The following is a 25,468-nucleotide window of genomic DNA, read 5'->3' on the forward strand; positions in this document are numbered from 1 at the left end:
ATAAGATAGTATATAGAATAATTTTACTTATAAAATATTATATATATATAAATTATAATAAATACTATATTACGTAGTGTATAAGATTATATATATAATAGTAAATATATAAGTATAGAGAATACTTAATAAAATAGTCTTATTTATAAATAATCTTTTATTTCTATAGAATATAAAATAGTATATAAGATAGTATATAAGATAGTATCTAAAATAGTATTTAAAATAGTATTTAAAATAGTCTATAAGATAATCTATATAATAATCTATATAGTAAGATAAAAGATAATATATAATATACTATATAATATAATATTAAGTATAGTTCTAAAGTAGAACGTAGATAGATAATAAAAAAACTATATTAGATACTATGTAACTTAAGATATAACATAGCTAAAAAAGTAATAATGTAATATATAGTATTTATTAGCTTTACGTTTACTATAGAACTTATAAAATATAACTTATTAGTACTAGATATAATATAATATAATTATATTATAAGCTATAATATACTTATTTAAAATAATTAAGTAATACTGTATATTATAAATTTATATATTAGATAAGATAATTAATAGAAATATAGACTATAGTATATTTATACTTAGTTCTAAGTTATTTTTTAGTATTACTTTTAAATATTAAGATATATAAAGAAATATATACTAAGATAATAAATAATAGGTATTAATCTTATTATTTAACTATTATTACTTAATAGTATAATATATTACATTTCTTCTTCTAAATAAATAACTCTACTTCTACTTTTAGATAATACTATTCTAATATATATTATATTATAAAAAGAAGATTAGAAGTTTATACTATAAAGTAGCTTCTTAGCTATTCTATTTAAGAATAGCTATCTATTATTATAAAAAAAAAGATTAAACTAAAGATAATTATATAGTTCTATTATAATATACTAAAGACAAAAGTATAATAAATACTATATTAAATAGTATATAAAATAGTATATAAGATACTATATAGAATAGTATATAAGATAGTATATAAGATAGTGTATAAGATAGTATATAATATAGTATGTAAAATAGTATATAAGATAGTATATAAGATAGTATATAAGATAGCTTTATTAGTAAGTTTATTTCTATTTATTAGATATAAGATAGTGTATAAAATAGTGTTATTAAAATATAATTTTTTATTAGTATAGTATATAATGTAATTAGTAAGTTATTATATAAGATAGCTTAATTAGTAAATATATTTCTAGTAGTAGAGTATAAGATAAATTATAAGATAGCTTTATTAGTAAATATAATTTTAGTAATAGAATATAAGATAAAATATAAGATAGCTTTATTAGTAAATATCTTTTTAGTAATAATATAAGATATAATATAAAATAGTATTAGTTATTAATTATCTAATAATTATAAATTATTTTAGCTAGTAAGTAAGATATTTTATAAAATAGCTTTACTATAAATTTATTTTTTAGTATAAAATATAATATACTAGATAAGATAGCTTTATTAGTAAATATTCTTTAATTTATAAAATATAAAATAGTATATAATATAGCGTTATTAGTAAATATCTTTTAGTAGTAATATATAAGATAATAAATAAGATAGTGTTATTAGTAAATATCTTTTATTAGTATAATATAAAATAGTATAAAAGATAATATATAAGATAGTATTATTTATAAATTATCTAAGATAGTAAACTATATATTATATAAGATAGTGTTAGTACAAATCTTTCTATTAGTAAAGTATAAGATATTATATAAAATAGCGTTATTAGTAAAATATAAGATAATAAATATATATTATATAAGATACTTTTATTAGTAAATATCTTTTTATTAGTAAAATATAAGATAGTATATAAAATAGTATTATTAGTAAAATATAAGATAATAAATAGATATTATATAAGATATCTTTCTTAGTAAATATCTTTTTATTTATAAAATTTAAGATTATATAAAAGATAGCGTTATTAGTAGATATTATTTACTACTAAAATATAATATACTATATAAGATAGTATTATTTATAATTTATTTAATCTTAGTAAGTTACTTAGAATACTAAAGAAGATATTATATAAGATAGCGTTATTAGTAAAAAACAAATTATTAGTAAGATATAAGATAGTATATAAGATACTATTATTTATAATTTATTTAATCTTAGTAAGTTACTTAGAATACTAAAGAAGATATTATCTAAGATAGCGTTATTAGTAAAAAATAAATTATTAGTAAAATATAAAATACTATATAAGATAGTCTTATTTACAAATTATTATATCTTAGTAAATTATTTAAGATAGTAAAGAAGATATTATATAAGATAGCGTTGTTTGTAAAAAAGAATTTATTAGTAAAATATAAGATAGTATATAAGATAGTGTTGTTTATAAATTATTATATATTAGTAAATTATTTAAAATAGTAAAGAAGCTATTATATAAGATAGTGTTATTAATAATAAAGAATTTATTAGTAAAATATAAGATAGTTTATAAGATAGTATTATTTATAAATTATTTTATATTAGTAGATTATTTAAGATAGTAAAGAAGATACTATATAAGATAGCGTTATTAGTAAAAAATACATTACTAGTAAAATATAAAATACTATATAAGATAGTATTATTTATAAATTATTTTATATTAGTAGATTATTTAAGATATTTAAGAAGATACTCTATAAGATAGCGTTATTAGTAAAAAATAAATTATTAGTAAAATATAAAATACTATATAAGATAGTATTATTTATAAATTATGTTATATTAATAGATTATTTAAGATAGTAAAGAAGATACTATATAAGATAGCGTTATTAATAATAAAGAATTTATTAGTAAAATATAAGATAGTTTATAAAATAGTATTATTTGTAAATTATTTTATATTAGTAGATTATTTAAGATACTAAAGAAGATACTATATAAGATAGCGTTATTAGTAAAATAAACTTTATTAATAAAATATAAGATAGTATATAAGATAGTATTGTTTATAAATTATTTTATATTAGTAGATTATTTAAAATAGTTAAGAAGATACTATATAAGATAGCGTTATTAGTAAATATCTTTTTACTACTAAAGTATAAGATTATATATAAGATAATATATAAGATACTATTATTTATATCTTCTTTTATATTAGTAAATTATTTAATATAGTAAATAAGATATTATATTAGATAGTATTATTTATAAATAATTTAAGATACTAAGTAAAATACTATATAAGATAGCTTTGCTATTAAATATACTTTTAGTAGTAAGATAAAAGATATAATAGAAAAAAACCTAATTAGTAAATATCTAATTATTAGTAAAATATAATATAGTAAATAAAAAAATATTATCTATATATTATATTTTATAACGTAATTATTTAAGAAAGTAAATAAACTATTATATAAGATAGCTTTATTACTAAATATCTTTATATTAGTAGAATATAAGATACTATATAAGATAGTATATAAGATAATATATAAGATAGTGTATAAGATAGTGTATAAGATAGTGTATAAAATAATATATAAAATAGTATATAAGATAGTATATAAGATAGTATATAAGATAGTTATATTTATAGATTATATAAGGTTTTACTATAGAATAAGGTTTCTAAATATATATAGAGGCATTAGAGAAAGCTAAGAGTAGTAGTACCTAGACGCTAGTAAAGATAATAGCGTAATTCTATTACTTCTATTTTAAAAGCTATAGATAGTAATACTAAGCTTACTCTATAAAGACAAGAGAGCGCTCTCTTACTTAGCTTATCTATTCTCTTTCTCTCTTTCTTATTAAGATAGTTAAAAGTTAATTTCTCTCTCTTTAGAATAAGCCTCTATATAAAGAATATAGTGTTATAAACTTTTAAGTTATACTTATTATAGAAGATAGAGTACTATCTATAGTTAGAATTATATAAGTAGTTAATAAACTTTATTAGTCTATCTATAAACTTAGTATTTATAACGTAAAGATCTTCTTCTTTAAGACCTTCTAACTTAGTAAACTTATTAAGTAAATATAGATAGAATACTTTTACTTTTAAAGACAAGGTTTTATAATATATAGCTTTAGTATCTATTATAACTTTACTATAGTAGGTATTAAAGAACTAGCTCTTATACAGATCTTATTTACACTAGAGACTCTAGCTAGTAAGACTAGTAGTGTTTATAATAATAAAGATATTAGCTAATATTATTAAGTATATTATTAGTAACTTTAAGTCTAATAGGTTTAGCGTTACTCTTTTTAAGATAATAATAAGCCTCTAAAGAATAGATTTATAAGTAAGTTAATAGCTAGAAACTAAGATAGAGTAGATATAGAAACTATATAAGCTATAAAAGTACTAATATTAGATAAGAAAGAGAATGTCTCTTAAGAAGAAGAACCTACTTAGAAGAAAAGAGATTATCTACGTATTAGTAAATTAATATACTACTTATACTATTACACTAACTATATAAAGTTTAGTATCTAGATATAAGTATTATATAACTATTATAGAAGACTAATTAACTAGGCGCTATTTCTAAAAGATAACTATATAGTATATAAGTGTTATATAACTATTATAGAAGACTAATTAACTAAACACTATTTCTAGAAGATAACTATATAGTATATAAGCTAAATATAGCTTATAGCTTTAATAATAATAAAAAAAAAGTTAGATAACTTTATTATAAGTAGGTTACTTAGAATTAGAAATACTTTATAAATAATATCTTCTTCTTTAAATATCTTTAGGTAAGTAAAAAGGCTAGAGGTATAAAATAGATATAGAAGAAGACTTCTAGAAAGAAAAAAATAGCTTAGAGTAAGAAAACGTAAGGTTAAGTATTTAGGCTATAGATATTATAAGACTTTTCTTCTCTTGCGTAATTACGTCTAGAATACTACTAACTCTTCTACTCTAGAAAGCTTACAAAAGTAAATAGAAACTAAAGTTTTTTTTATTTTCTCTACTTATCTTATAGTAAGTCTTTCTATACTCTACTCTTTTCTAAAGCTTTTTTTATCTTTACTATTACTAACTATATAAAAATAGAGATTTCTTTTATCTACCTTATATTTTCTCTTTATAAATTATATACCTCTAATCTATTATAGACCTTAGTATTTAAATAGACTTTATTTAAAATTAGTAGTAAGTATAAGTACTATATAATAGATATAATTAAAGTTCTATTAATATATACTTACTACTTAGATTAATATAGAGATTTATTCTTAAGTAATTTTATCTTCTACCTATCTTCTATTTCTTTCTAATAAATACTCTTTTCTAAATACTCTAAACTTATCTTAAAGCTACTAGTCTTTCTAAATAGCTAGCCTAGTGTATAAATAATAAAAAGTGTCTACTTTTATCTTTTATATCTATATAGCTTAAGTATATTACTTTCTAGAATATAAGCCTAGAAAGTGTAAAGATACCTTAATAATAATAGAACCTAGCGTATAGGTTAGAAAAGAAGTATAACTAGTATAGGTTAAGTACTATATTATACTATTAGAAGATAGTTTTTCTAAGTATAGAGAATATAAAAAAAAAAGAGAAAGTAAGAGATTCTTATTAAAGCGCGCTATTTAGCTAATAAAAGAGAAAGTAGAATAATAGTCTAATTCTATTACTTCTATTCTTAAAAAGGTAGATGCTTTTCTAGTATCTACTTAGAGGCTTAGCGCTAGTAGTAAGTTATTCTTACTATACTAAAAGCTTCTAGAGAAGCTAAGAGTAGTAGTATATAAAGCTTTTTTCTTTTATCTTTACTTTTACTAACTATATAAATATAGATATTCTCTTCTCTTATACTATAGTACTTTTTCTTTTTATATATAGCTTTATTACTAACTTATAGTAAGAATAAATATTAAGGTTTCTTATTTAGAGTTTAATAGGCGTATAGATAAAGATAATAGTCTAATACTATTACTTCTATTTTTAAAGCTAAAGGTAATAGCACTAAGAGAGAGTAATAATATCTAGACACTAGTAAAGATAATAGCCTAAAACTATTACTTCTATTTTTAAACCTAAGAGTAATAGTACTAATATAATAGTAAAGATATTAGTCTAATTCTATTACTTCTATCTTTAAATCTAAGAGTAAGAGTATCTAGCCTACTCTATAATTTAACTACTAGTAGATAAGATAGAAAGTACTATAAAATTAGGTTTTTTATAATTTAGAGTTTACTTTTCTACGCTTAACTTCTAACTCTATACTATCTACACTATCTACGCTACTTACGCTACTTACGCTACTTACGCTACTTACGCTATCTATACTACCTATACTATCTATTCTATCTTAATTATAGTATCTAAAGCTTTAGTATCTAGAGAAAAGTAAGCTATAACGCTTAGTAAATAGAGTTTAGCTAATAATTTAATTATTATAGAAGATAATACGTTAGATAGTAATAGTATAGATAACTAGGTAGATAGAGCTTAAGTTACTAGTAAATCTATACTAGCTAACTAGAATAAAGTTATTATAGAGACTATCTAAGCTATAAAAATACTAATATTAAATAAAAAAGAGAATAGCTATTAAAAAGAAGAAGCTACTTATAGATATAAATATTCTAATTATATCTACTAGTAGAAGGCTTTATATATAAAGGTCTTAGTTTAGAGTATATAGAGTATTTTCTTAGACATTCTATAGATATATAGTATACTATAACATAATAGAGCTAGTAAGGCCTATTATTAAGATTAAGCGCTATTATATACTCTAGAGATTATAAGTATATAGAAGAAATATTTTGTGTACTATATAGTGTTATATATATATCTAGAGTAAGAAGTAAAAGTATATATATATTCTATGTATAGAGTAGCTACGCCTTATTACTAAGAGAAATATAGTATATACTTACTTCTTTACGTAAGTTACCTATAAATATATTATTATAATATAAATATAAAATATATTATATATATATATATAGTGTATAATACTACTAGCTATTTTATAAAAGATGTTATAGCTATTAGTGTATTTCTCTTAGAGTAGGCGTATATTAAGCTTAAGAAAGTAAGCTAAAGTATTATAATAAAGTAATAAGATACTTACTAGAGAGTTAATATATTATATAAATAGTAAATTAGAATTATCTTTTTTACTCTTAATACTTAGGTTAATAGTTTTCTTATTAAACTTATTCTAGAAATTCTTTTTCTAATAAGTTTTTCTTAGTATTAGGCGCTTTATATCTTAGATAGGTTAAGGTAATAGTAAGTTAAACTTAGACTTTTTATCGCTAAACTTATTTATTAGAATATACTTACTTCTTTCTTATAGTATATTTTATTTTATTAGTTTTCTTTCTTACTAGGTAGAGCTATAGCTTATAAATATTAGTAACTATCTAAGTGTTAGTAAACTAGTAAACCTTTTATATTTTTATACTAATCTAGTATAGTTAAGTATTAGAATATAAATATCTTATAACTATTAAGAGAAGCTAATATAATATAACTAATATTTAAGTATACTTTAAAAATTAAATATGTCTAATAATAATAATACTACTAACGCTAATAGCTCTTCTCTAAAGGTAACGCACTAGATCTTTAATAGGTACTAGTTAAGTAGTAGCTTAGTCTAGCGTATAAGATTACTTATTACTAAGTAGCTATAGTTACTAGCTACTATACTACTAGGTAGATAGAGGTATACTTATTTAACTTCTGTATAGTAGCTTCTTATAGAAAAGTAACTCTATAGTTTACTACTAAACTTATAGGTATAGACTCTTTTATAATATTATAGCTTTAGAAGTAGAAATAATATTTATAACTAAGTAGTAACTATATAAGTTAGAAAGTAGTAGAAATAGAATAGTAGAAAATTATAAGTATAGTACCTACGTACTATTAGCATACGCATGTAGAGTACTTATATAATATAGTTTATATATAGTAAGAGTAGCGCTTTAGCGTATAGTATATAGTATAATTAAAAACTAATCTCTATACTACTATAGCGTATAAGTAGTAAAAAAGGCGTAGTAGTATACTACGTACGCTAGAATAGATAGCTAATCTATATACTATAGTAAATATTATACACTAGTATTATAAAAAGAATATACGCTATTATAAATATAGTAAGTGTTAGACTTTATATTATATCTACTAACTACTTTTAAGAATATAACTAAAGTAAGCACCTCTTTACTAAAGACTTCTAATAAAATATAGTACGTAGTTTATATTAATCTTACTTAAGATAATAACTCTCTATAATATTATTATATACTCTTAATACTACTAAGTCTACTAGTGTATAAGCTAGCTTACGTCTACTTTAATAAACGCCTCTATAAAGAGAATACCTTATCTTTTCTATATTTATAATAATAGCGCCTAAATACTCTACTAAGGTACTCTAAAAGGTATTTCTTTATACCTAAGTTATTTTTCTTACTAGGCGTGTATACTATTTAGTTATTAGATAACTCTTAGTATAAGAATATTATATTAGATAAGCTTCTTAATATTAAGTTTATAAATAAAGTAGTTTTATACTTCTATACGTAGCATCTAATATAGTTAATAGAGATAATATAACTTAGCTTTATTAAGTCTACGTAGATTATAGATTCTAGAAGTATTAAAAGCTAGCCTATAGTATAAGAACTAACTAGAGAGCTTTATAAGTGTAGAAATAGAATAATCTATTATCTATTTTACCTCTAGTAGTATAGTACGTATTATATAAAGTTTTTTATTTCTTTTAGAAAGAATAGAACTTTATAAGTTATTATTACTTTAGTAAATTTAACTTCTTAGAAGTAGAGTTATAAAAGTTACGTAGATAGTAGAGAGAAGGCTTCTACTTTAATAAATAATATAGCCTTTATAGTAGACCTTCTCTTATAGACTATAATAGTAGTAGTGTTAACTTAGTCTAACTTTTAAATTAAGTTTTAGAATTTTCTATAATACCTTTAGATTTAGCTATTATTACTAGTAGCTATTAATTAATATAACTTTAGCGTATACGCGCACTTTAGTTTTATATATATAAAGTATATTCTACTACTATAAGTATTAGTTCTAGCTAATAACTATTAAAGAGTCTAAGAGTAGCTCTATCTAGGTTTAAATTACTAAGACGCGCTATAGTAAGTCTTAGACTTACGCTAGTAAAATAGTATATATACCTTATTCTATATATATATAATAGTACTTTAATAATTAGCTATATTAGTAATATATTTACTAAGTAGCTATTTAGCGTAATTTAAGACTATAAGCTAGAATAAGTAGTTATTAAGAACGCGCTAAGAGAATTATGTATTTATTACCTTTTCTAATTATTAGCTCTTACTACTCTAAATAGTAATCTACGCTATATATTCTATTTAAAGAAGCTAGTAGAGGGTTATAGAATATACTTAATTCTAGATTAATACTTAGTAGATATAAGAAAGAAAAGGTAGCTTACGCACGTAAAGATAATATAGATCTAGTAGTAGAATAATAGTACTACTAAGAATAATATACTTCTACACTACTACTTAATCTTTATAAGTTTATAGAATATATTATTCTTAGCGTAGAGTAAAGAGAGCTATAAGTGTAGAGTATTATTTCTAATACCTAGGTATCTATAGAAGAGTAGAATTTACGCTAATATTAGCGTTACTAGTTTATATTATAATATAGACAAGGTGTAGTTTAATAGATAGGCTAGAAAAAGAAAAATATATTAGACTTAAGGTAAAACCTATATACTTTACGCTATATAATATAAAAAGCTATAGCTCTAGAAGCTATAATAGAGTTATAGAGTATTCTAGTATTATATATAATATTATATTATATATAATATTATCTTATACGCAGCGTTAGCTTATACGTAGTGTTAGCTTATATATAATATTAGCTTATACGTAATAGAGTTAACTCTAATAGAAGAGAAGATAGTATAAAAGTACTTTATATATATAGTTAGATAAAATAAATATAATAACTTATATAGTTAAGATAACTTATAAAAAAAAACTATATATATTATTTTTCTAATACTCTATTATAGTAGATTAAGTTATTCTTTAGAAATATAGTATACTTACTTTTAGTCTTTTATAAAGTAAGACGTAATATAATTATCTTAGTAAAACTATTAGCGTTCTCTAATCTTATACGCTAGATAAACTAGTATTAGATAATATAAATAAAAGATTAATATATATACTTTAATAATATAGATAGAAATACTTATAGTTAAAATAAAGTAAAAGAGGTATACTAATATATATAATAATATAGTAATAAAGATTAGATAATCTACACTAGTAAAGTAGAAACTAAAAAGATATAAACTTTATAAGTATTATAAAAGTATAGATTAAAGAACTAGTAAAGATAGCGTAGAAACTTAAGTAAAGTAATAGTGTAGATGTAGTAAGAGTATAAATAAAGTAACTAGTATAAGCGTTATAATAATATAAATAAAGTAATTTATATAGATATTATAATAATATAAATAGAGTAACTTACGTAGTGTTATATAAACCTAAAAAATAAAATCTACTTATTTAATATAGTAGCGTTAATAAGAAAAATAATAGATACGCTATATATAAGTAAACTATAAAGTATTATAAGTATTAATTTATTATACTAAGATAAGATATATCTTAAGTAAATAGAGGTAACCTATAATACCTAGTATAAGCTTACTATAGTAGGTAGTAAGTATAACGTAAGCGTGCGCTATAGTAATAATAATACTAAAACTAGTAATTAGTAAATAGAAGCGCTAGATATTATATAGTAAGTCTATCTATTATAAAGTAAATATAAAAGTACTAATACTAAAGAGTAAGTAGAAAGATAATATATATAGACTTAGTATTCTTAATATACTATAAAACGCCTATATAGCCTACTTAGAGTTATATATAAACTTTAACTCTTTATATTAGTATAACTCTAATAATAATATATAATAGTATATAAAGTATAGTAAGTATTAAGAAAGAGAGTATATATAATTATAATACTACTATTAAAATCTAAAAATATATTTTAATAGTTAAGTATAAATAATTATAGCTATAAAGAATAAAGAAATATAGTAGGTAGCTAGTGTAGGCGCTAGCGATTTATTAGTAAAAGTAAAGAATTTAACTCTAATTCTTTATATAATAGAGTTAGAAGTAGTAGCGCTAAGAATCTAAGCTTTAGTCTATCTAATATCTATACCTCTAAACGTAAGATTTTAATCTTTTTAGAAATATATCTTTTTATATACTAGTAATAGATCTTACTCTTTTTAGACTAGCTTCTACTATAGAATTATTAGTTTACTAATAAAAAGTACTAAAATAGTTATTAACTATTACTATTACTATTTTATAAAACTAAAACTATACTCTAAGTTTAAAATCTTAGTAAGCTAATAAAATTTTATAATAATAATACTTAATCTTTATACTATAGAAATAATTATTACTAATAGCTTAGTATAAGTATCTACGTTCTACCTTAATACGCTTATCTTATAATTAAAAAAAGTACTTCTATATTCTTTATCTTAATATATAATAAGAATATCTACTATAAGTTAGTTAACTAATATATATAGAAATCTAGAGTAAATATTACTACTAATACTACTATTACTAGAGAAACTAGAAGTTTAGTAATATAACTTAAGAAAGTAATTTAGCTTTTAGAGAGTTACTAATTATACTTACTATACTAGATCTAGCTAGAATCTTAAATAATATAATAAAGAAAGTAATAGCTTATTTACTTACTAACTACTAAACTAGAAGTTTTTTTATAGTAATTAGCTTACTATTAGCTACTATATCTTTTATTATTATATATAACTACTATATTCTTTATAAATAAGCTATTAGATAGTATATTAGTACTATAATATATATATAGAAGAATATAATAATAGACTAATAAAAATTATAGAAAGGCTATTACTAGTATAGAACTTATATTTAGTTTATATAGCTTTTATAATATAAGTATCTTTTTTATATATTTATATTTATAATTATATATAACTTATATATTATACTAAAGTAAAAAGAATATTATAAGTATTAGAACTTACTTTCTTTTAAGAGAGAAGTAGTATTATAAATTAAACTTATAACTCTATTCTAATTAGATCTAGTACTAATTAAGTAAAAAATATTAAAGTTTACTTACTTTTATATATAAACCTATACATAGAATCTTATATATTAAACTTATTTATATATACTTTCTACACTACTATAGCTATAGATAAGTAGTATTTATTATATAAAGTTTATAGTTTAATTCTAAATAAATACTACTTTAAAACTAGTTATAACTTTAGTAAATATAACTATAGTAGAGTAAAGTTATAAAAGTACTATAAATAGTATAGATCTAAGTACTACTTTAATAAATAATCTAGTTTTTACTATAGATCTTTTACTATAAACTATAATAATACTAGTTTTAACTTAGTTTATTTTCTAAATAGAGTTTATAAACTTTTTATAATATCTAGAACTATTACTATTATTACTAGTAGTAATTAATTAATATAACTTTTATATATACTTATATTTTAGTTTTATTTATATAAAGTATATTATAAAAGTAGTAAAATAAAATATAGCTAATAAAGTAAAAAGATTTTTAAATATAGCTTTTAGAGTTTAAGTTACTAAACTATACTATAGTATAGTTAGAATAAGCGCTAGTTTAGTAGTATACTAATATTATTCTATATATATATTATACTATATCTATAATTAGTTATATTAGTAATATATTTATAAAATATCTACTTAGAGTAGTATAAAACTATAAACTATATAAGATATTAGTAGAGAATATAGTTAAAAAGTTAACTATATATTACTTATTCTACTTAATAGCTCTAATAGCTCTAAATAGTAGTTTTTATAGTATATTTTATTTAAAAGTACTAATACTAAGCTACTAAATATATACTATTTTAGAGCGCTATCTAGTAGATATATATAAAAGTAAGTAGCTTTTATATACTAAGATAATATATATTAACTAGTAGAATAATTATAAAAAGAAAATAAATAAACTTTTATAGTATTAGTTTATCTTTATAAATTTATAAAATCTATTACTTTTAGTATAAAGTAAAAATAGTTATAAGTATAAAATTCTATTTCTAATTATAAGTAATCTATAAAAAAATAGTATTATTAGTAATATAAGTATTATTAGTAAAGTATACTTTATATAAAATATATAAAGAAATATATAGAATTTAGAGTAAGTTATTATAATAGAAGTAGAAGATATATATAGATATATAATTAGCTTTTAACTTAATATTATAGCTTCTAGAGCTAGTATAATAAATCTAATTATAAATATAATATATATATAGTATATATAGTATTAACTCTAAAGTAAGTTTAAACTTATTAAGTAGTAAGTTTATTTCTTAGAATAGCTAGCTATTTATAAAGCTTAAGGCCTAATAAAGCTTAGTAAAATATACTAAAGCTTATTAGACTTAGATTTTACTATCTATATATATTATCTTAGACTAAGAATACTATCTTAGTTATTTTTATCTTTTTAGATTATATTAGTTTAGTAGTCTAAAACTAGATTCTTATATAATAACTAAGATAACCTTTTCTAGATCTAGAGTTTAAATCTTTACTCTAGAAGAGAAAGCTTAGTATCTCTTTTAGAGATTTATATATAGTCTAGAGTAAAGGCTATCTAGAACTAGATTAGTAGTTTTAGCTAATAAATAAGCTTCTATTTATATATATAAAACTACTTTAAGACTAGTATATATATATCTAGCTAGAGGTTTAGCTAGAATTTAAGAGAGAGAATAGTATAAGATCTAAAGCCTAATAGAGCTTAGTAGAATATACTAGAACTTATTAGGCTTAGATCTTACTATTTATATATATATTATCTTAGACTAAGAATACTATCTTAGTTATTCTTACCTTTTTAGATTGTATTAGTCTAGTAGTCTAAGACTAGGTTTTTATACTATTATTACTATATAAACTAGTAGTAATACTACTTACGTAATACTATATTACGTAATATAACGTTATTATATAATTTTTATTCTAGGTAGGTAGACTACCTTAGATAAGCTGTGCTAGAAGTCTAACTACTATAGTGATAGCTTCTTACGCGTACTAGCTATTAAGTAAAGATATATGCCGAGCTTTACCTTGTAAAGCGAGGTAGCTGTTAGCAGTGTTGCGTATACGTTAGGCAAAGACGTTGTAAGAAGAGCAATGTTAGATGTGATATGCAATTGTTTGCGCCGGGCTCGTACGACAGGTGGTGAATCTCCGAACTACCTCACCACCCCGATATCTCCCCAGTATACACAACCAACTTGCCGCCGTGCTCCTTCTTCGAAGCCTTCGCAAACACCCGCATCATGCCTTCACAGGAATCCTTCACCGAAACCGGCGCCGTCTCGCCTATACCCAAAGCTAGGGACGCGCCGTTGCCCATGTCCGTCGCAACATGACCCGGGTCGAACGCAAAGCAGTTGAGCCAGTCCTCCTCGGCGTTGATACGAATCGTGTACCAATTGAGCGCTGTCTTGGTTGGCGCATACGCCGCGTTGGGAATGGGCAGGTGGTTGCTAGGGCATGGTCAAATGGGTGCGCGAGAGAGATGTCGAATGTACTTACACCAACAATCCCGCCGATGAGCCCATGGGCAGAAAGATTGGCTCGCGCGTCGACTTCTTCAGGAGTTGGCGCGTCGCTTGGTATAGCGCTATCACGCCATAGACGTTGGGCTCCATGTGCGCCCTGATGTCCGCAATCTTGACCTCTGCGACAGTGGGCAAGATGTAGCTGATGCCGGCGTTCGCAATCACAATGTCGAGGCGATAGATTTGGTGCTTTTGCTGTAGCTCGGCGACGGCATCATGCGCGTCCTGCTCGATGCTTGCGTCGAGCTTCACAACAATGAGCTGGCTGTCGGAACCCTTGGGCAGGTCTTGTAGCGCATGCGCGGTCGCGTGCTCCGGGTTGCGTACTGCGGCAATGACGGTGTGCGAGGGCTTTGCCAGGAAGCGCTCGGTAAGACCGAGACCGATGCCTCGATTGGCGCCTGTGATGAGGACTATGGTGGAGGACATGTTGGTGAGACGGGTTTGCAGTTGGCGTTTCCGCGAGTTGCTGGTGAGTTACAATTGAGATGAAGTCGGCTCAAAGGGACAAGAGGTAGATCTCTGGCTCCACGGTAGAATATACATCTCTTTCTCGGTGGGTGGGAAGATATTTGTAGCTTTAGGACCTTGGGCCAGATAGGCTATACGAACATCAGGAACGTGCCAAAAGGACAAGGCGTCCAACGCGAAGATGACATATCGGCGTACGAACGGTTGTAAGCCATGTACGAACTTCGTACCTGCATGTGTAGGATTCATCGCCAACAGCCTTCCGATAGTTGTCGCATTTCTAAGCACCGCCAAGGTTGCGTAGCGAAGTCGAGTCGCAGATGCATGGACGCAAGGCTGTCACGTCATGCAATGATGGTGGCGGCAGCGGCGCGCGTCGGGTACGCGTTTGATATCAGGCGCGTAGGTGTCTTCCAACAGCACGATCTGATATTGTGAGTGCCGGAGGTCGTGGTCGTAACGCTAAGGACGCGTCGGCGCGACTCGAGCTTCCACCGCGCGGGATGGTAAGGCTGACGTCACCACCAACCCACCTCAAAACACCACAGGCGCCATCGTCACAATGTCATGTTTCTATCCAAGATCGCGCGCTCTCTTATGACAACATCCACCATGAAGCTCGATCCGGCAGTCATCAGGCTCCTCGGCCTGAACCTTGACAAGACGCACGTCTCTTCCGCAGGCGGAGGCGGCTCGAGCTCAGCATCGACGTTGAAGATCACGTCACAACTCGACGATGGCACAGATCAGACATTCTTCATGAAGACTGGGAGCGGGGAAGAGGCCGAGGTCATGTTCCAAGGTAAGCGCAACCTCTAGCACCTCCGGGCTGGCTAATCAACTGACAGCGCGATGAAGGCGAGTACGCATCCCTCCAAGCCATCCACGATGCCGTACCATCTCTATGTCCTCAACCCCTCGGTCACGGACGATGCGAATCGCAACCATCCACATCTTTCCTCGTGACTGAGTTCCTTCACCTCACGGGTCGATCGAGTTCAAAGTCGAAAGCGCCATCGCTGGCAGCTAAGCTCGCAAAGCTACATACCACGCCCGCGCCCATACCAGAAGGCTGTGACAAGCCTGTGTTTGGGTTTCCAGTGACAACGTGTTGCGGCGATACACCACAAGATAATAGCTACAAGGGGAGCTGGGCAGACTTTTATGCGGAAAACCGTCTCAGATCTATACTGCGATGCGCGGAGCAGAACGGGCGCAGGGACGGCGACGTCAAGAAGCTGGTTGAGCAGACCGCGGCCATGGTAGTACCCCGCTTGATCGGCGATGAACATCTCAATAACGGCAAGGGAGTTACACCTGTCGTTGTGCATGGCGACTTATGGAGCGGCAATGCAAGCGCAGGCGTCATTGGTAATAAGAAGGGCGAGGTTGAAGACGTGGTATACGACTCGTCGGCATGCTACGCGCACAGCGAGTTTGAGCTAGGCGCCATGAAGATGTTTGGTGGCTTCGGTGGAAGTTTCCTGGAAGAGTACCATCAGCTGTGTCCAAAGACGGAGCCCGTGGAGGAATACGAAGACAGAGTGAAGCTATATGAGCTCTACCATCATCTCAACCACTATGCAATGTTCGGGGGAAGTTATCGGAGCGGCGCGGTCAGTATCATGCGAGATCTTGTCACGAAGTATGGTGGTGAAGGATAAGTCAAAGAATTGATAGAGTGACAACGAGTGGTCAAGTATCTACATTTGAATGTACACCAGCTTTCTGTCGCTCTAACCTCAACAATCGCGTATGTCTCGTCTTGTAGCTCACACGGACCAGCAATACGAGTTTACAAGACAACCTCGATCCGCCTAAGCAAGCCCAGCGGCCTGGATAGCGAAAGAAGCCGCCGCATCTGCACTGCTGCCGTAGCTGAGATGGCTTCCAGTAGCACCGCCATCACCACCACCACCGCAGATCTGATCAGCAGTACCGCAGAACTGCTTGATCTTGTCGGCTGAAAGACCGCTGATAGCCTGGCGCTTCAATGGGTCTCCGAACATGACAGCGCCGCTAACATCAGTAGCAGACATGCCCTTGCTGAAAGCATTGTGAACGACCATGGCACCTTGAGAGTAGCCTGATACGATGACCTTGGTGTCGGGACATTGAGACTTGGCCTGCTTGACCAGATCGGCCATCTTCTGACCACCGTCGCCACCGAGGTTGGCGTTACCAGCAGCAGAGGCAGCGTAGTCAACACCCTGAACGGTAACACGGTCATTACCCAGCTTCTGGCGGATAGCCTTGAACATGGGTGGTCCGGACACGGATCCGACGTTGCCCATCTCTCCGGTACCACGTGCGAAGACGATGGTCATATCGGTGCAGCAGTTCTTGTCCACGATACCGTTTTCGCTTCCTCCGAAGGCGTTGGACGATCCAGATTGGGGCTTGCAATCTGTGCCAATCGTGCCGGCGCCACCAGTGTTGCCTCCGCTCGTTGCTGCAGGTGCTTCAGCGGCACCAGTCTTGGAAGGTACGGGAACAGCGGCGTCAGCTGTTGTCGTAGCACCACCAGCACCGCCTCCGAGGCCTCCAAGACCTCCAAGACCTCCGAGGCCACTGAGACCCCCGAGACCTCCACTGGAACTTCCGCTGGAACCTCCACCTAGGCCGCTGAGCCAGCTGCTCAACCCCGAGCCACCCGTACCGGTGCTGCCTCCACCTAGGCTGGGAGGGCTGGTCGGAAGTGAGAAACCTCCACCTCCGAGGGAGGGGATACCGGTTGGCAAGCTGAATCCTGATCCTCCTCCAAGGCCACCAAGGCCACCAAGCCCCGAGCCTCCACCAAGTCCACCAAGTCCTGAGCCTCCACCTCCGAGAGAGGGGATGTTGGTTGGGAGGCTAATTCCCGATCCTCCACCAAGGCCACCCAGTCCCGAGCCTCCACCAAGTCCACCAAGGCCACCGAGACCAGAGCCCGATCCACCAGTCGGTAGCGAGAAGGATGGTAGCGAGGGAAGCTGGGGATGCGGGAAAGCAGTTGCAATGCTAGCAAGAGCGAAAGCTTGAGCGGCGTAGAACTTCATCTTGCGATATATCGTTGGATAAGTCGTCCGCGTATGTATAGAGCAAGTCGTTTGAAAAAAAGAATGTAGGTGCACAGCACAACAAAGAACAAGAGCGGCGCGGAAAGCGAATGTAGTAAAGATGGAAGCGAAAGTGCGGATCGAAGTCGATGCCCCATCAAACTTCTGTTGGAGCCCTCCATCTTATACAAAAGTCTACGGCTGCCTTCCTCGGAGCACCATCGCAGCGAAGTCTCGAAACATTGCTTCTGCGGCGGAGTGTGATGAAAGGAATGCCATGGCGTTATCCATCAACGCGACCTCGGGACGTTATTGTGGAGTCGTGGCCCCGTTTTGCGGGAAGAGGCTGATGTGTACAGGGAAGCGTGCCCATGGTTTTCACCATCATGCCATGTCTGATTACTGAATTGGTCGGGTGATCTTTGCATGTTTCGTGTTTTGCTGGCATGCGATTGGGAGGAGTAGAGCGCGCGTTTCTGCGATCAAGGATAGATGTGGGCGCATGACTCTAGTAACGGTTTCGATCGTCGAGCAGGATTCTCGTTGCGTTAGCGGCGGATAGGATGCTAGGGTGCAGGCTGTAGCAATCGCGACAGGTAGTACATGTCATGAGTTTTGGATGTTGTGCGCAATATCCTCTTCGACATCTCGTATCGCGTCCAGACATGCGACAGTACTTCGTTTACTTGTTGGAAGCTGAATGTATGATTTGAGCTACACACAGTCTTTCGGAGCAGTTCACGCGAAAGACTCCGCTGTCAAACATGTCCGCAGACAGAACCTTTGCGTCGCTGTTTCTCAGCAGGCCAAGTCGGCTCGGCTATCAATGCCTTGCATGTTCTGGAACTCGCCAGCGATCGAAATGTGCAAGATGGCATCATCCGCTAAAAAGACCAAGCATCCTTCATTTACCAGCCATAGTCTTCTCGAAGCAGAGAACGCCAGGTAATTAATCAGAATCCCGTAAGGCTGTCCCATCCATGTCGACGATGCGACATTGCGACGTTGCGATCCGGGCCTCGGCAGCCACCATGTGGGCCGTTTCACGATGATGCTGGTGCAACATCAACCATGAATCGTACGAGTACTCCCATCAACCCAATCAGATGAATGTTGTCTACCTTACATCCGAGGCTGGCTTACATGCGTCGCAAAGTCTGGTAAACCTTCTCTTTTTGAGATGCTATCGCGCCATCACGTCGACTGTGCCTGCTGTAACGTTAGATAGCGAAGGCTGAGCGATGAGAACAATGACATTGCAATATGTTTGCTTCTCTCGCGCGCGCGTAAGCCTGGAAACTGCTCTTGATGTCTAATCGTAAGTACATGTGTCCGCAAGCGTGATGAGACTGCGCGTGAAAAAACGACGTTCGACGTGGAACAAGATGTCGTCTTCAACGGCCCGCTAGCTCAGTCAATCAGCCCCCGCCTCGCATGCCCGCACCAACCTCACCCCGCAATTAGCCTTCACCCCATCCCTCCGCGCCAAGTCGCATACCACCCCATCACCAACTCCCCTCCCAAACAAAACCAACGTGCATCCATTCTACAACCACCATGATAACCGGCATCCACCACATCAACCTCGTAGTCCCACCAAATACGCTCCACCTAGCCACCTCCTTCTACGCTTCAACCCTCGGGCTTTCACCACGGCCAGTACCACACCTACAACGCGAAACGCTCGCGTGGTTCGACATTGGCAGCTCAGGTCAACAAGTGCACATCGCGATCGGCAAGCCTGAAGATTTCACACACTCATCATCCCGGCATCCATGTTTCCGGGTTGGCAGTGTAAAAGCGCTGGATGAGCTGAGAGCAAAGGTATGGGAACATTATGAGAGGGGTGGAGAGGCGGCACCGTTGGAAGCAGATAGACCTGGTGCGAAGAATAGTGGGGCGGAGGGAGTGGAGTATCCGACGAGGTTTTTTGCGAGGGACTTTGCAGGGAACAGACTGGAGTTCAGTTTGTGAGGGAGGAAGGAAGAATGGAATGGGAATTGACTTTCGCTTTTAACGCCACGAGAATGCTGCTGGAAAAAATAACTATGAAGCTACTGCGCGATGAAGAATGCGCCGTCTTAGCCCAATAACATTACTGCGACCAATCCAGCAATACTCGTAATGGTGGGCAGATGCACACCTAACATACCTGAGCCACCCTTCGCATTCAACTTAACAACCGCCCCCGGAAAACTACACGTCAACCGATCCGGGTTCTCGTCTCTCTGCCCATACATGCCCATCCTCTGCACCCCATTCGGGCACGCAAACCCCATCTGCGCCGGACAAGTCCTCACAATATCGAAGCACATATCCTCACACGGCTTGAGCTCTTTATACGGACCCGGCTCAATCTCACTATCGATCTTCGGATTTCTCGACTGGCTAAAAGCCGCGCTATCGTTAAACCCAGGAATCATCTCGGGCAGAGAGCCGTTGGCAAAGGGCGTCTTAATATTCCGCGGTACGAGAGACGGGTCTGTAGCGGTCCAGTCTTCGCAGCGGGGCATGAGGACCATGCAAAGCCAGTTTTTGTATGTCTTTGCGCAGTCTTCGCAGGTTACGGCGAGGGAGTATTGGGCTTCGGAGACTGTGTCGCAGGCAACCTGGGCCAGGGACTTGTTGAAATTGTCGTAGTATGTGCGAGCTTGGTTTTCGTAGATCTCGGCGAGGGCGGAGTCGTTGAGCTTGAATTTGGTGTTGGAGGGGACGGCGTAGGCGACCATGTCGCAGAATTCGAGGTCGAAGAGGACTTGGCAGGAGTCGTCTTTGCATGTTGTTAGCATGATTTTGTAGAACGTATCGTGGAACACTCACCAGCTTTGGTCGTCCAGTTGAAAGCCTGGAAGACCCTGCCTCCGCCTCTCGTGGTGCCCGTGCCAGGAATGGTGAGTGGCTGTTGGCTCCCTTCAATGACGACGAACCCGTTATATGTCTTCGCACTCTGCAGATTCCTGACATGGAATTGGCTCTTGGGCATGTTGTCGTCACCGCCAATCTTATTGAACTTAGTAGTGATGCTTGTGTCGATGGTGAAGTTCCTTGTCGCGTTGACGTTGAACTGCTCCTTAAGCGCACAGTAAGAGCGTTCCAAGCCCGTAACTGGAGTCCATTCGCCGTCCGGAAAGGCGTACATATGGAAGGGGTTTTGCGCCCTCCATCTATCGACTTCCACTGTGTCGTTCGAACTGCTCAGGTTTTGTGATATGAAGAGGGTGGACTCGCTGTCGGTGTCGATCATGTAGAGGAAAGGTGTAGCGTCGTCGTAGCTATGGTACGGTCCGTCTGTGCTTGCGGCGAGTTCAAAATGCCAGCTACCAAACCAGTCTTCCTCGAGCTTGGGCGCCCCGATACCAATGTAAACATCCGATGTGGTGTTGAGCTCGAAGCTTGCGTAGCCGCCATCGAAGAGCACGCCCGTAATGTTGGTGAGGGTATCTTGTGTCGCATCCGGGCCTGGTTGCTTGTTGCGCGGCGATGTAGAGACGTACATGACCAGCTGCGGGTGGTTCTTCCTTGCCTCCTTCGCGTCTCCGTTCGGCATAGGTTGGCGGCAGGTGTTGGCGGTCAGCCAGACGCGACTACTGCCAGCCTGTCGCTTTGCCAGCTCTCCCATCTCATCGTCACCAACATCGCCTTCTTTTCCGGGTACTAGTGTTGTATCTCCCAAGCCAGCTTCATCAGAGGCGTTGTCTATTCCCCGTGCTTCCAGAGCATCCAAGGGAACATCAACCACGCTCCTCAGCCGCAATTGACCCTTCTCAAACACAAAGTGTAACGTCGTTTCGGGATCGATGTCCTTTTCCGTCTTCTCGTTGTTCTTCAGCGGCTCCGGCGCATCTGTCTGCCGTCCAATCAGACTCCGGTCGAGATAGCTGAACTCCGGCTCGTAGCCATCGCTCTCTTCGCGATCGAATGCTTCATCTCCAATGTGTGGTATATCTCCGCTGGTGAAGGCGTGCAGCGCGAGGCTGTCAAGGGCGTCGTGATCGGGCGTCACGAGAACTTCGGCGGCGTGGACAAGAGGTAAGGAAGGCGTCCATAGCGCGATACAGGCGCCGGTAGCGACGAGGTATGCGAGCAGTCGCGACTGCAGAGGTAAAAGCCTGGGGCGTTGCATTGCCCTCTCCGCTGCCTTATCGATAGAACCGGGGCCGCATGGGTGGGTGGTGGGCGCAGAGGTTGCGCTGGGAGGGGAACGAGCGTCGGGTGGTCGCACGTGTAAAGAGAGCGATGCGCGCAAAGGATGATGTAGGTCGGGAGGTCTAAGGGCAAAGAAGGTTTGGCGGGGCGTGGTAGTACTCGCGCAACGGCTGATCCTTTGCTCGCCTGCGCCCTGCCAAGACATGTGCCTTCCCGAGTCCAGCCCCCACGCGGGCAGCATCACCGTTACACCACCCATCACCATGTCGGACACGGAATCACTTATTGCATACATGCACAATGGTCATGTACACGTTGATTGATATATACAGTTCTCACTAACCTGGAACGAGCGAGATGCGATCGCGGCTATATACAGTGCATCTTCTTGACAACCTCCCTCCTGACAAAAGCTTGGATGCAGGTACCGTGTTTCCTACTAGTCAGCCATCTATGCAAGAGCGGGGCTAGCGTTCTGAAGCAACATCGCAAAGTAGTCCTGGAACCAAGTACCAGCCTCAGGCGCAGGCTTGAACGCCGAGTCCTTGCCGCAGAAGCCATCGTAGCGGGCAGCAGATTGGTCGGATGTACCGTCAGACTGTATCCTCGTTAGCATTCTCCTTCTCAATCATTCAAGAATAGGTTACATACCTCGCCACCGGGCTTAACCCAGACAAAAGCATCGACAAGCGCGTTGTCGGTGTTGGTAGTAGGACGGATACCGAAGCCAGCACCCTTGACGTTGCACCAATCTCCCCAAGCCTGCTGGCCAGTAGGCTGCTTGCCGCTGCGGCCAGTGTCGACAATGAAGTGAGCTGGGAAGCCCTCGGCCTTGAGCAGGGGAGCGAAGGCGTTGATGTAGCGCTCCTCGTCGCAGTTCTTGCTGCCCTGGGTGATGGAAGGGCAGGTAGCAATGCGGAAAGCGTTGTAGTTGCTGACGTTGGTGACGATACCACGGACAGCGCGGGGCGAGCCAGCCGCCTTGTAGACCTCGGCGTAGAGCTTTGCGGCCGGGCCAATGTTGGCGTCCCAGCCGAGCCAGCCAGCATGGCCTCCGTCGAGGTACATGTCGACGTTGGCGAAGTTGAGGCTCTTGAGGGCGTAGGCGGTGAGTTCCTTGTAGTAGGGGGCAGCGCGCGAGCACTTTTGGACGCCCATGTTGGTGATCATGTTGGCCAGGGAGTCGGGCTCGATGGCAAGGTTGATCTTGACATCGGGGTACTTCTTGATGATGGCGGCAATCTTGTCAATGTACTGCGTCTTGTACTTCTCTACACCACCATCGTCAATCTTGAGCTCGCCGTTGGAGGCAAGGGCCGCGCAGTCACGGTCGGGCAGATCGTAGACGACAAAGGTACCCATCAGCTTCGCACCAGCGGCGTTCTTGGCCTTGATGTCTGCCAGGTAGGTGTCCATAAGAGGAACCTTGGCCATCGTGTCCATCCACACGAACGAGCCGACCTTGGCCACGGCGGAAGCAGCGGGCTTCAGAGATGCGGCAAGAGATGGCATGGCCAGGGTGTAGACTTCGGAAGAGTAGTATGGGTTGGCGTAGAAGTCTTTGCCAGCGAAGGGGTTTCCAGTCGCTGCCGGAGCGGCTGTTGTCGTCGTGGCGCGAGTGGTAGTGGTAGCCCGCGACGTGGTCGCTTGAGGCAGGGCCTGAGCCACGCCAGCTGCGAGCGCAGCAGTGAAGAGAAGGTTAGACAGCATCGTGACTAGAGAAGAGAGTGTGATGAGGAGTGCGTGAAGAATGAAACATCTGGCGGGCACACATATTTGTATGCTGGAGCTCAACCCCGGTGCTGGCGATCATGAAGTCTTCATCAATATCCAAATTACTTCAGCCGGTGTGAATGTCCGTGATGCCGCCGCTGATATGTTTCAAGTCTTCTCCAGACAACGCTCGGTCATTTGATATGATCAAGTGGTACCTGCGCCCCCGGATCTTCTCGAAGCCCGCGAAGAACGTCCATGCTCATGACTCGGCCCGCCTCCACATTTGATGAAGGTGTATTGCTGCGGGGGTCCTACAACGGGTACTAGGCAATGCACTCCGGCTGCCGAGCAGGGTCCCAGGTCTGTCAACCGGTGGCTCGTGGGATGGATACTTGGAATGACTTGTCGTCTGCCAGAGCGAACGCAGGACTGAGGCTGACTAGAGACGTCTGGGTACTAGATCGCCTTGACTTCATATCGGAAGGTTGTCGCGTTCATGGCGGTCGGTCGTTGCAGACACAACGGTACTTAGCGTGGCTGTAGATGTGAAGGGATTGGTGATGTGGTTGGGCACAGTCGAGCGAAGGCGGAGCTCGGCTGCTTTGAGCCACTAGCGCGCTTCGACACCAAACTCACGTTGCCCTACACCTAGCCGTCCTTCCTCAACATCCATCGCGATGCAACGATATGCCTTCATCGTTGCTCGACGTCGCGACGTCAGATGCGCCTCAAATAGGCGCCTACCTGCAACCCGGTTCAGTATATGAAGACAGGGCTCAGTGCTGCCTGGCGAGGTTTTGTTTCCCGGTTCACCTCGGCCACATTAATCTAATCTGCTGCGGCATGTATATTGCTCGCGCTGCCAACCAAGGGGTCATATGACGTCTCACGACTAATCGCCTGCGACTCCGGATACTTGGGGCGAGCAAGTTATTAATCAACTTTGAGCGTAATGTTCGCCATTCAGGAGTGGGTAACGGCAGTATTCGTAGACTGGCACCATGGCCAGAGGGGCACCATGGTTCGCAAAGACACACCCAAGGTATCATCAACCAAACCACAGGTCCACTTCGTAGGAAAATAATAGTCCAAAATAGCCCGAATACTCGAATATTGAGGCCAGAACGGCTGGAACATCAGTGCTTAGTCGGCTTCGATCGAATACAATCTCTTGTGCGCATGATCACGAAAGCCCAAAGGCATACATTGACTTCCTTCATGAACTCCTGGAGGCTATAGATGTGATGTCTGCTTCTCATCGCGCGTAAGGTCAACCCGCAAGAGAGAAGCCTTCTCCCAGTCCGGGTCACGTCGGGGAAGCAGTCTCAAACGTGTCAGG

General features: G+C 35.3%; 5 protein-coding genes across 5 annotated transcripts; 1 reads left to right on the forward strand and 4 right to left on the reverse strand.

The window, feature by feature from the left end:
- Positions 1-14,391: 14,391 nt before the first annotated feature.
- Positions 14,392-15,187, reverse strand: J4E85_007960 (uncharacterized protein; the record flags this gene model as incomplete). The annotated part of the gene is made up of 2 exons (XM_051472190.1): positions 14,392-14,683; positions 14,733-15,187. The coding sequence occupies 2 exons, from the start codon at positions 15,185-15,187 to the stop codon at positions 14,392-14,394; spliced, it is 747 nt and encodes a 248-aa protein (XP_051323655.1).
- Positions 15,188-15,841: 654 nt separating this feature from the next.
- On the forward strand, positions 15,842-16,893 carry J4E85_007961 (uncharacterized protein; the record flags this gene model as incomplete). The annotated part of the gene is made up of 2 exons (XM_051472191.1): positions 15,842-16,031; positions 16,088-16,893. The coding sequence occupies 2 exons, from the start codon at positions 15,842-15,844 to the stop codon at positions 16,891-16,893; spliced, it is 996 nt and encodes a 331-aa protein (XP_051323656.1).
- A 153-nt stretch (positions 16,894-17,046) lies between these two features.
- On the reverse strand, positions 17,047-18,267 carry J4E85_007962 (uncharacterized protein; the record flags this gene model as incomplete). Its single annotated transcript, XM_051472192.1, has 2 exons — positions 17,047-17,903; positions 17,961-18,267. The coding sequence occupies 2 exons, from the start codon at positions 18,265-18,267 to the stop codon at positions 17,047-17,049; spliced, it is 1,164 nt and encodes a 387-aa protein (XP_051323657.1).
- A 2,081-nt stretch (positions 18,268-20,348) lies between these two features.
- Positions 20,349-22,390, reverse strand: J4E85_007963 (uncharacterized protein; the record flags this gene model as incomplete). Its single annotated transcript, XM_051472193.1, has 2 exons — positions 20,349-21,037; positions 21,088-22,390. 2 exons carry the CDS (start codon positions 22,388-22,390, stop codon positions 20,349-20,351), a joined length of 1,992 nt encoding a protein of 663 aa, XP_051323658.1.
- Positions 22,391-22,864: 474 nt separating this feature from the next.
- J4E85_007964 (uncharacterized protein) lies at positions 22,865-24,123 on the reverse strand (the record flags this gene model as incomplete). The annotated part of the gene is made up of 2 exons (XM_051472194.1): positions 22,865-23,011; positions 23,065-24,123. 2 exons carry the CDS (start codon positions 24,121-24,123, stop codon positions 22,865-22,867), a joined length of 1,206 nt encoding a protein of 401 aa, XP_051323659.1.
- Positions 24,124-25,468: the final 1,345 nt, after the last annotated feature.

The sequence above is a fragment of the Alternaria conjuncta genome, assembly GCF_024043145.1.
Source record: "Alternaria conjuncta strain BMP 0040 chromosome Unknown scaffold_12, whole genome shotgun sequence".
NCBI classification, from domain to species: Eukaryota; Fungi; Ascomycota; class Dothideomycetes; order Pleosporales; family Pleosporaceae; genus Alternaria; species Alternaria conjuncta.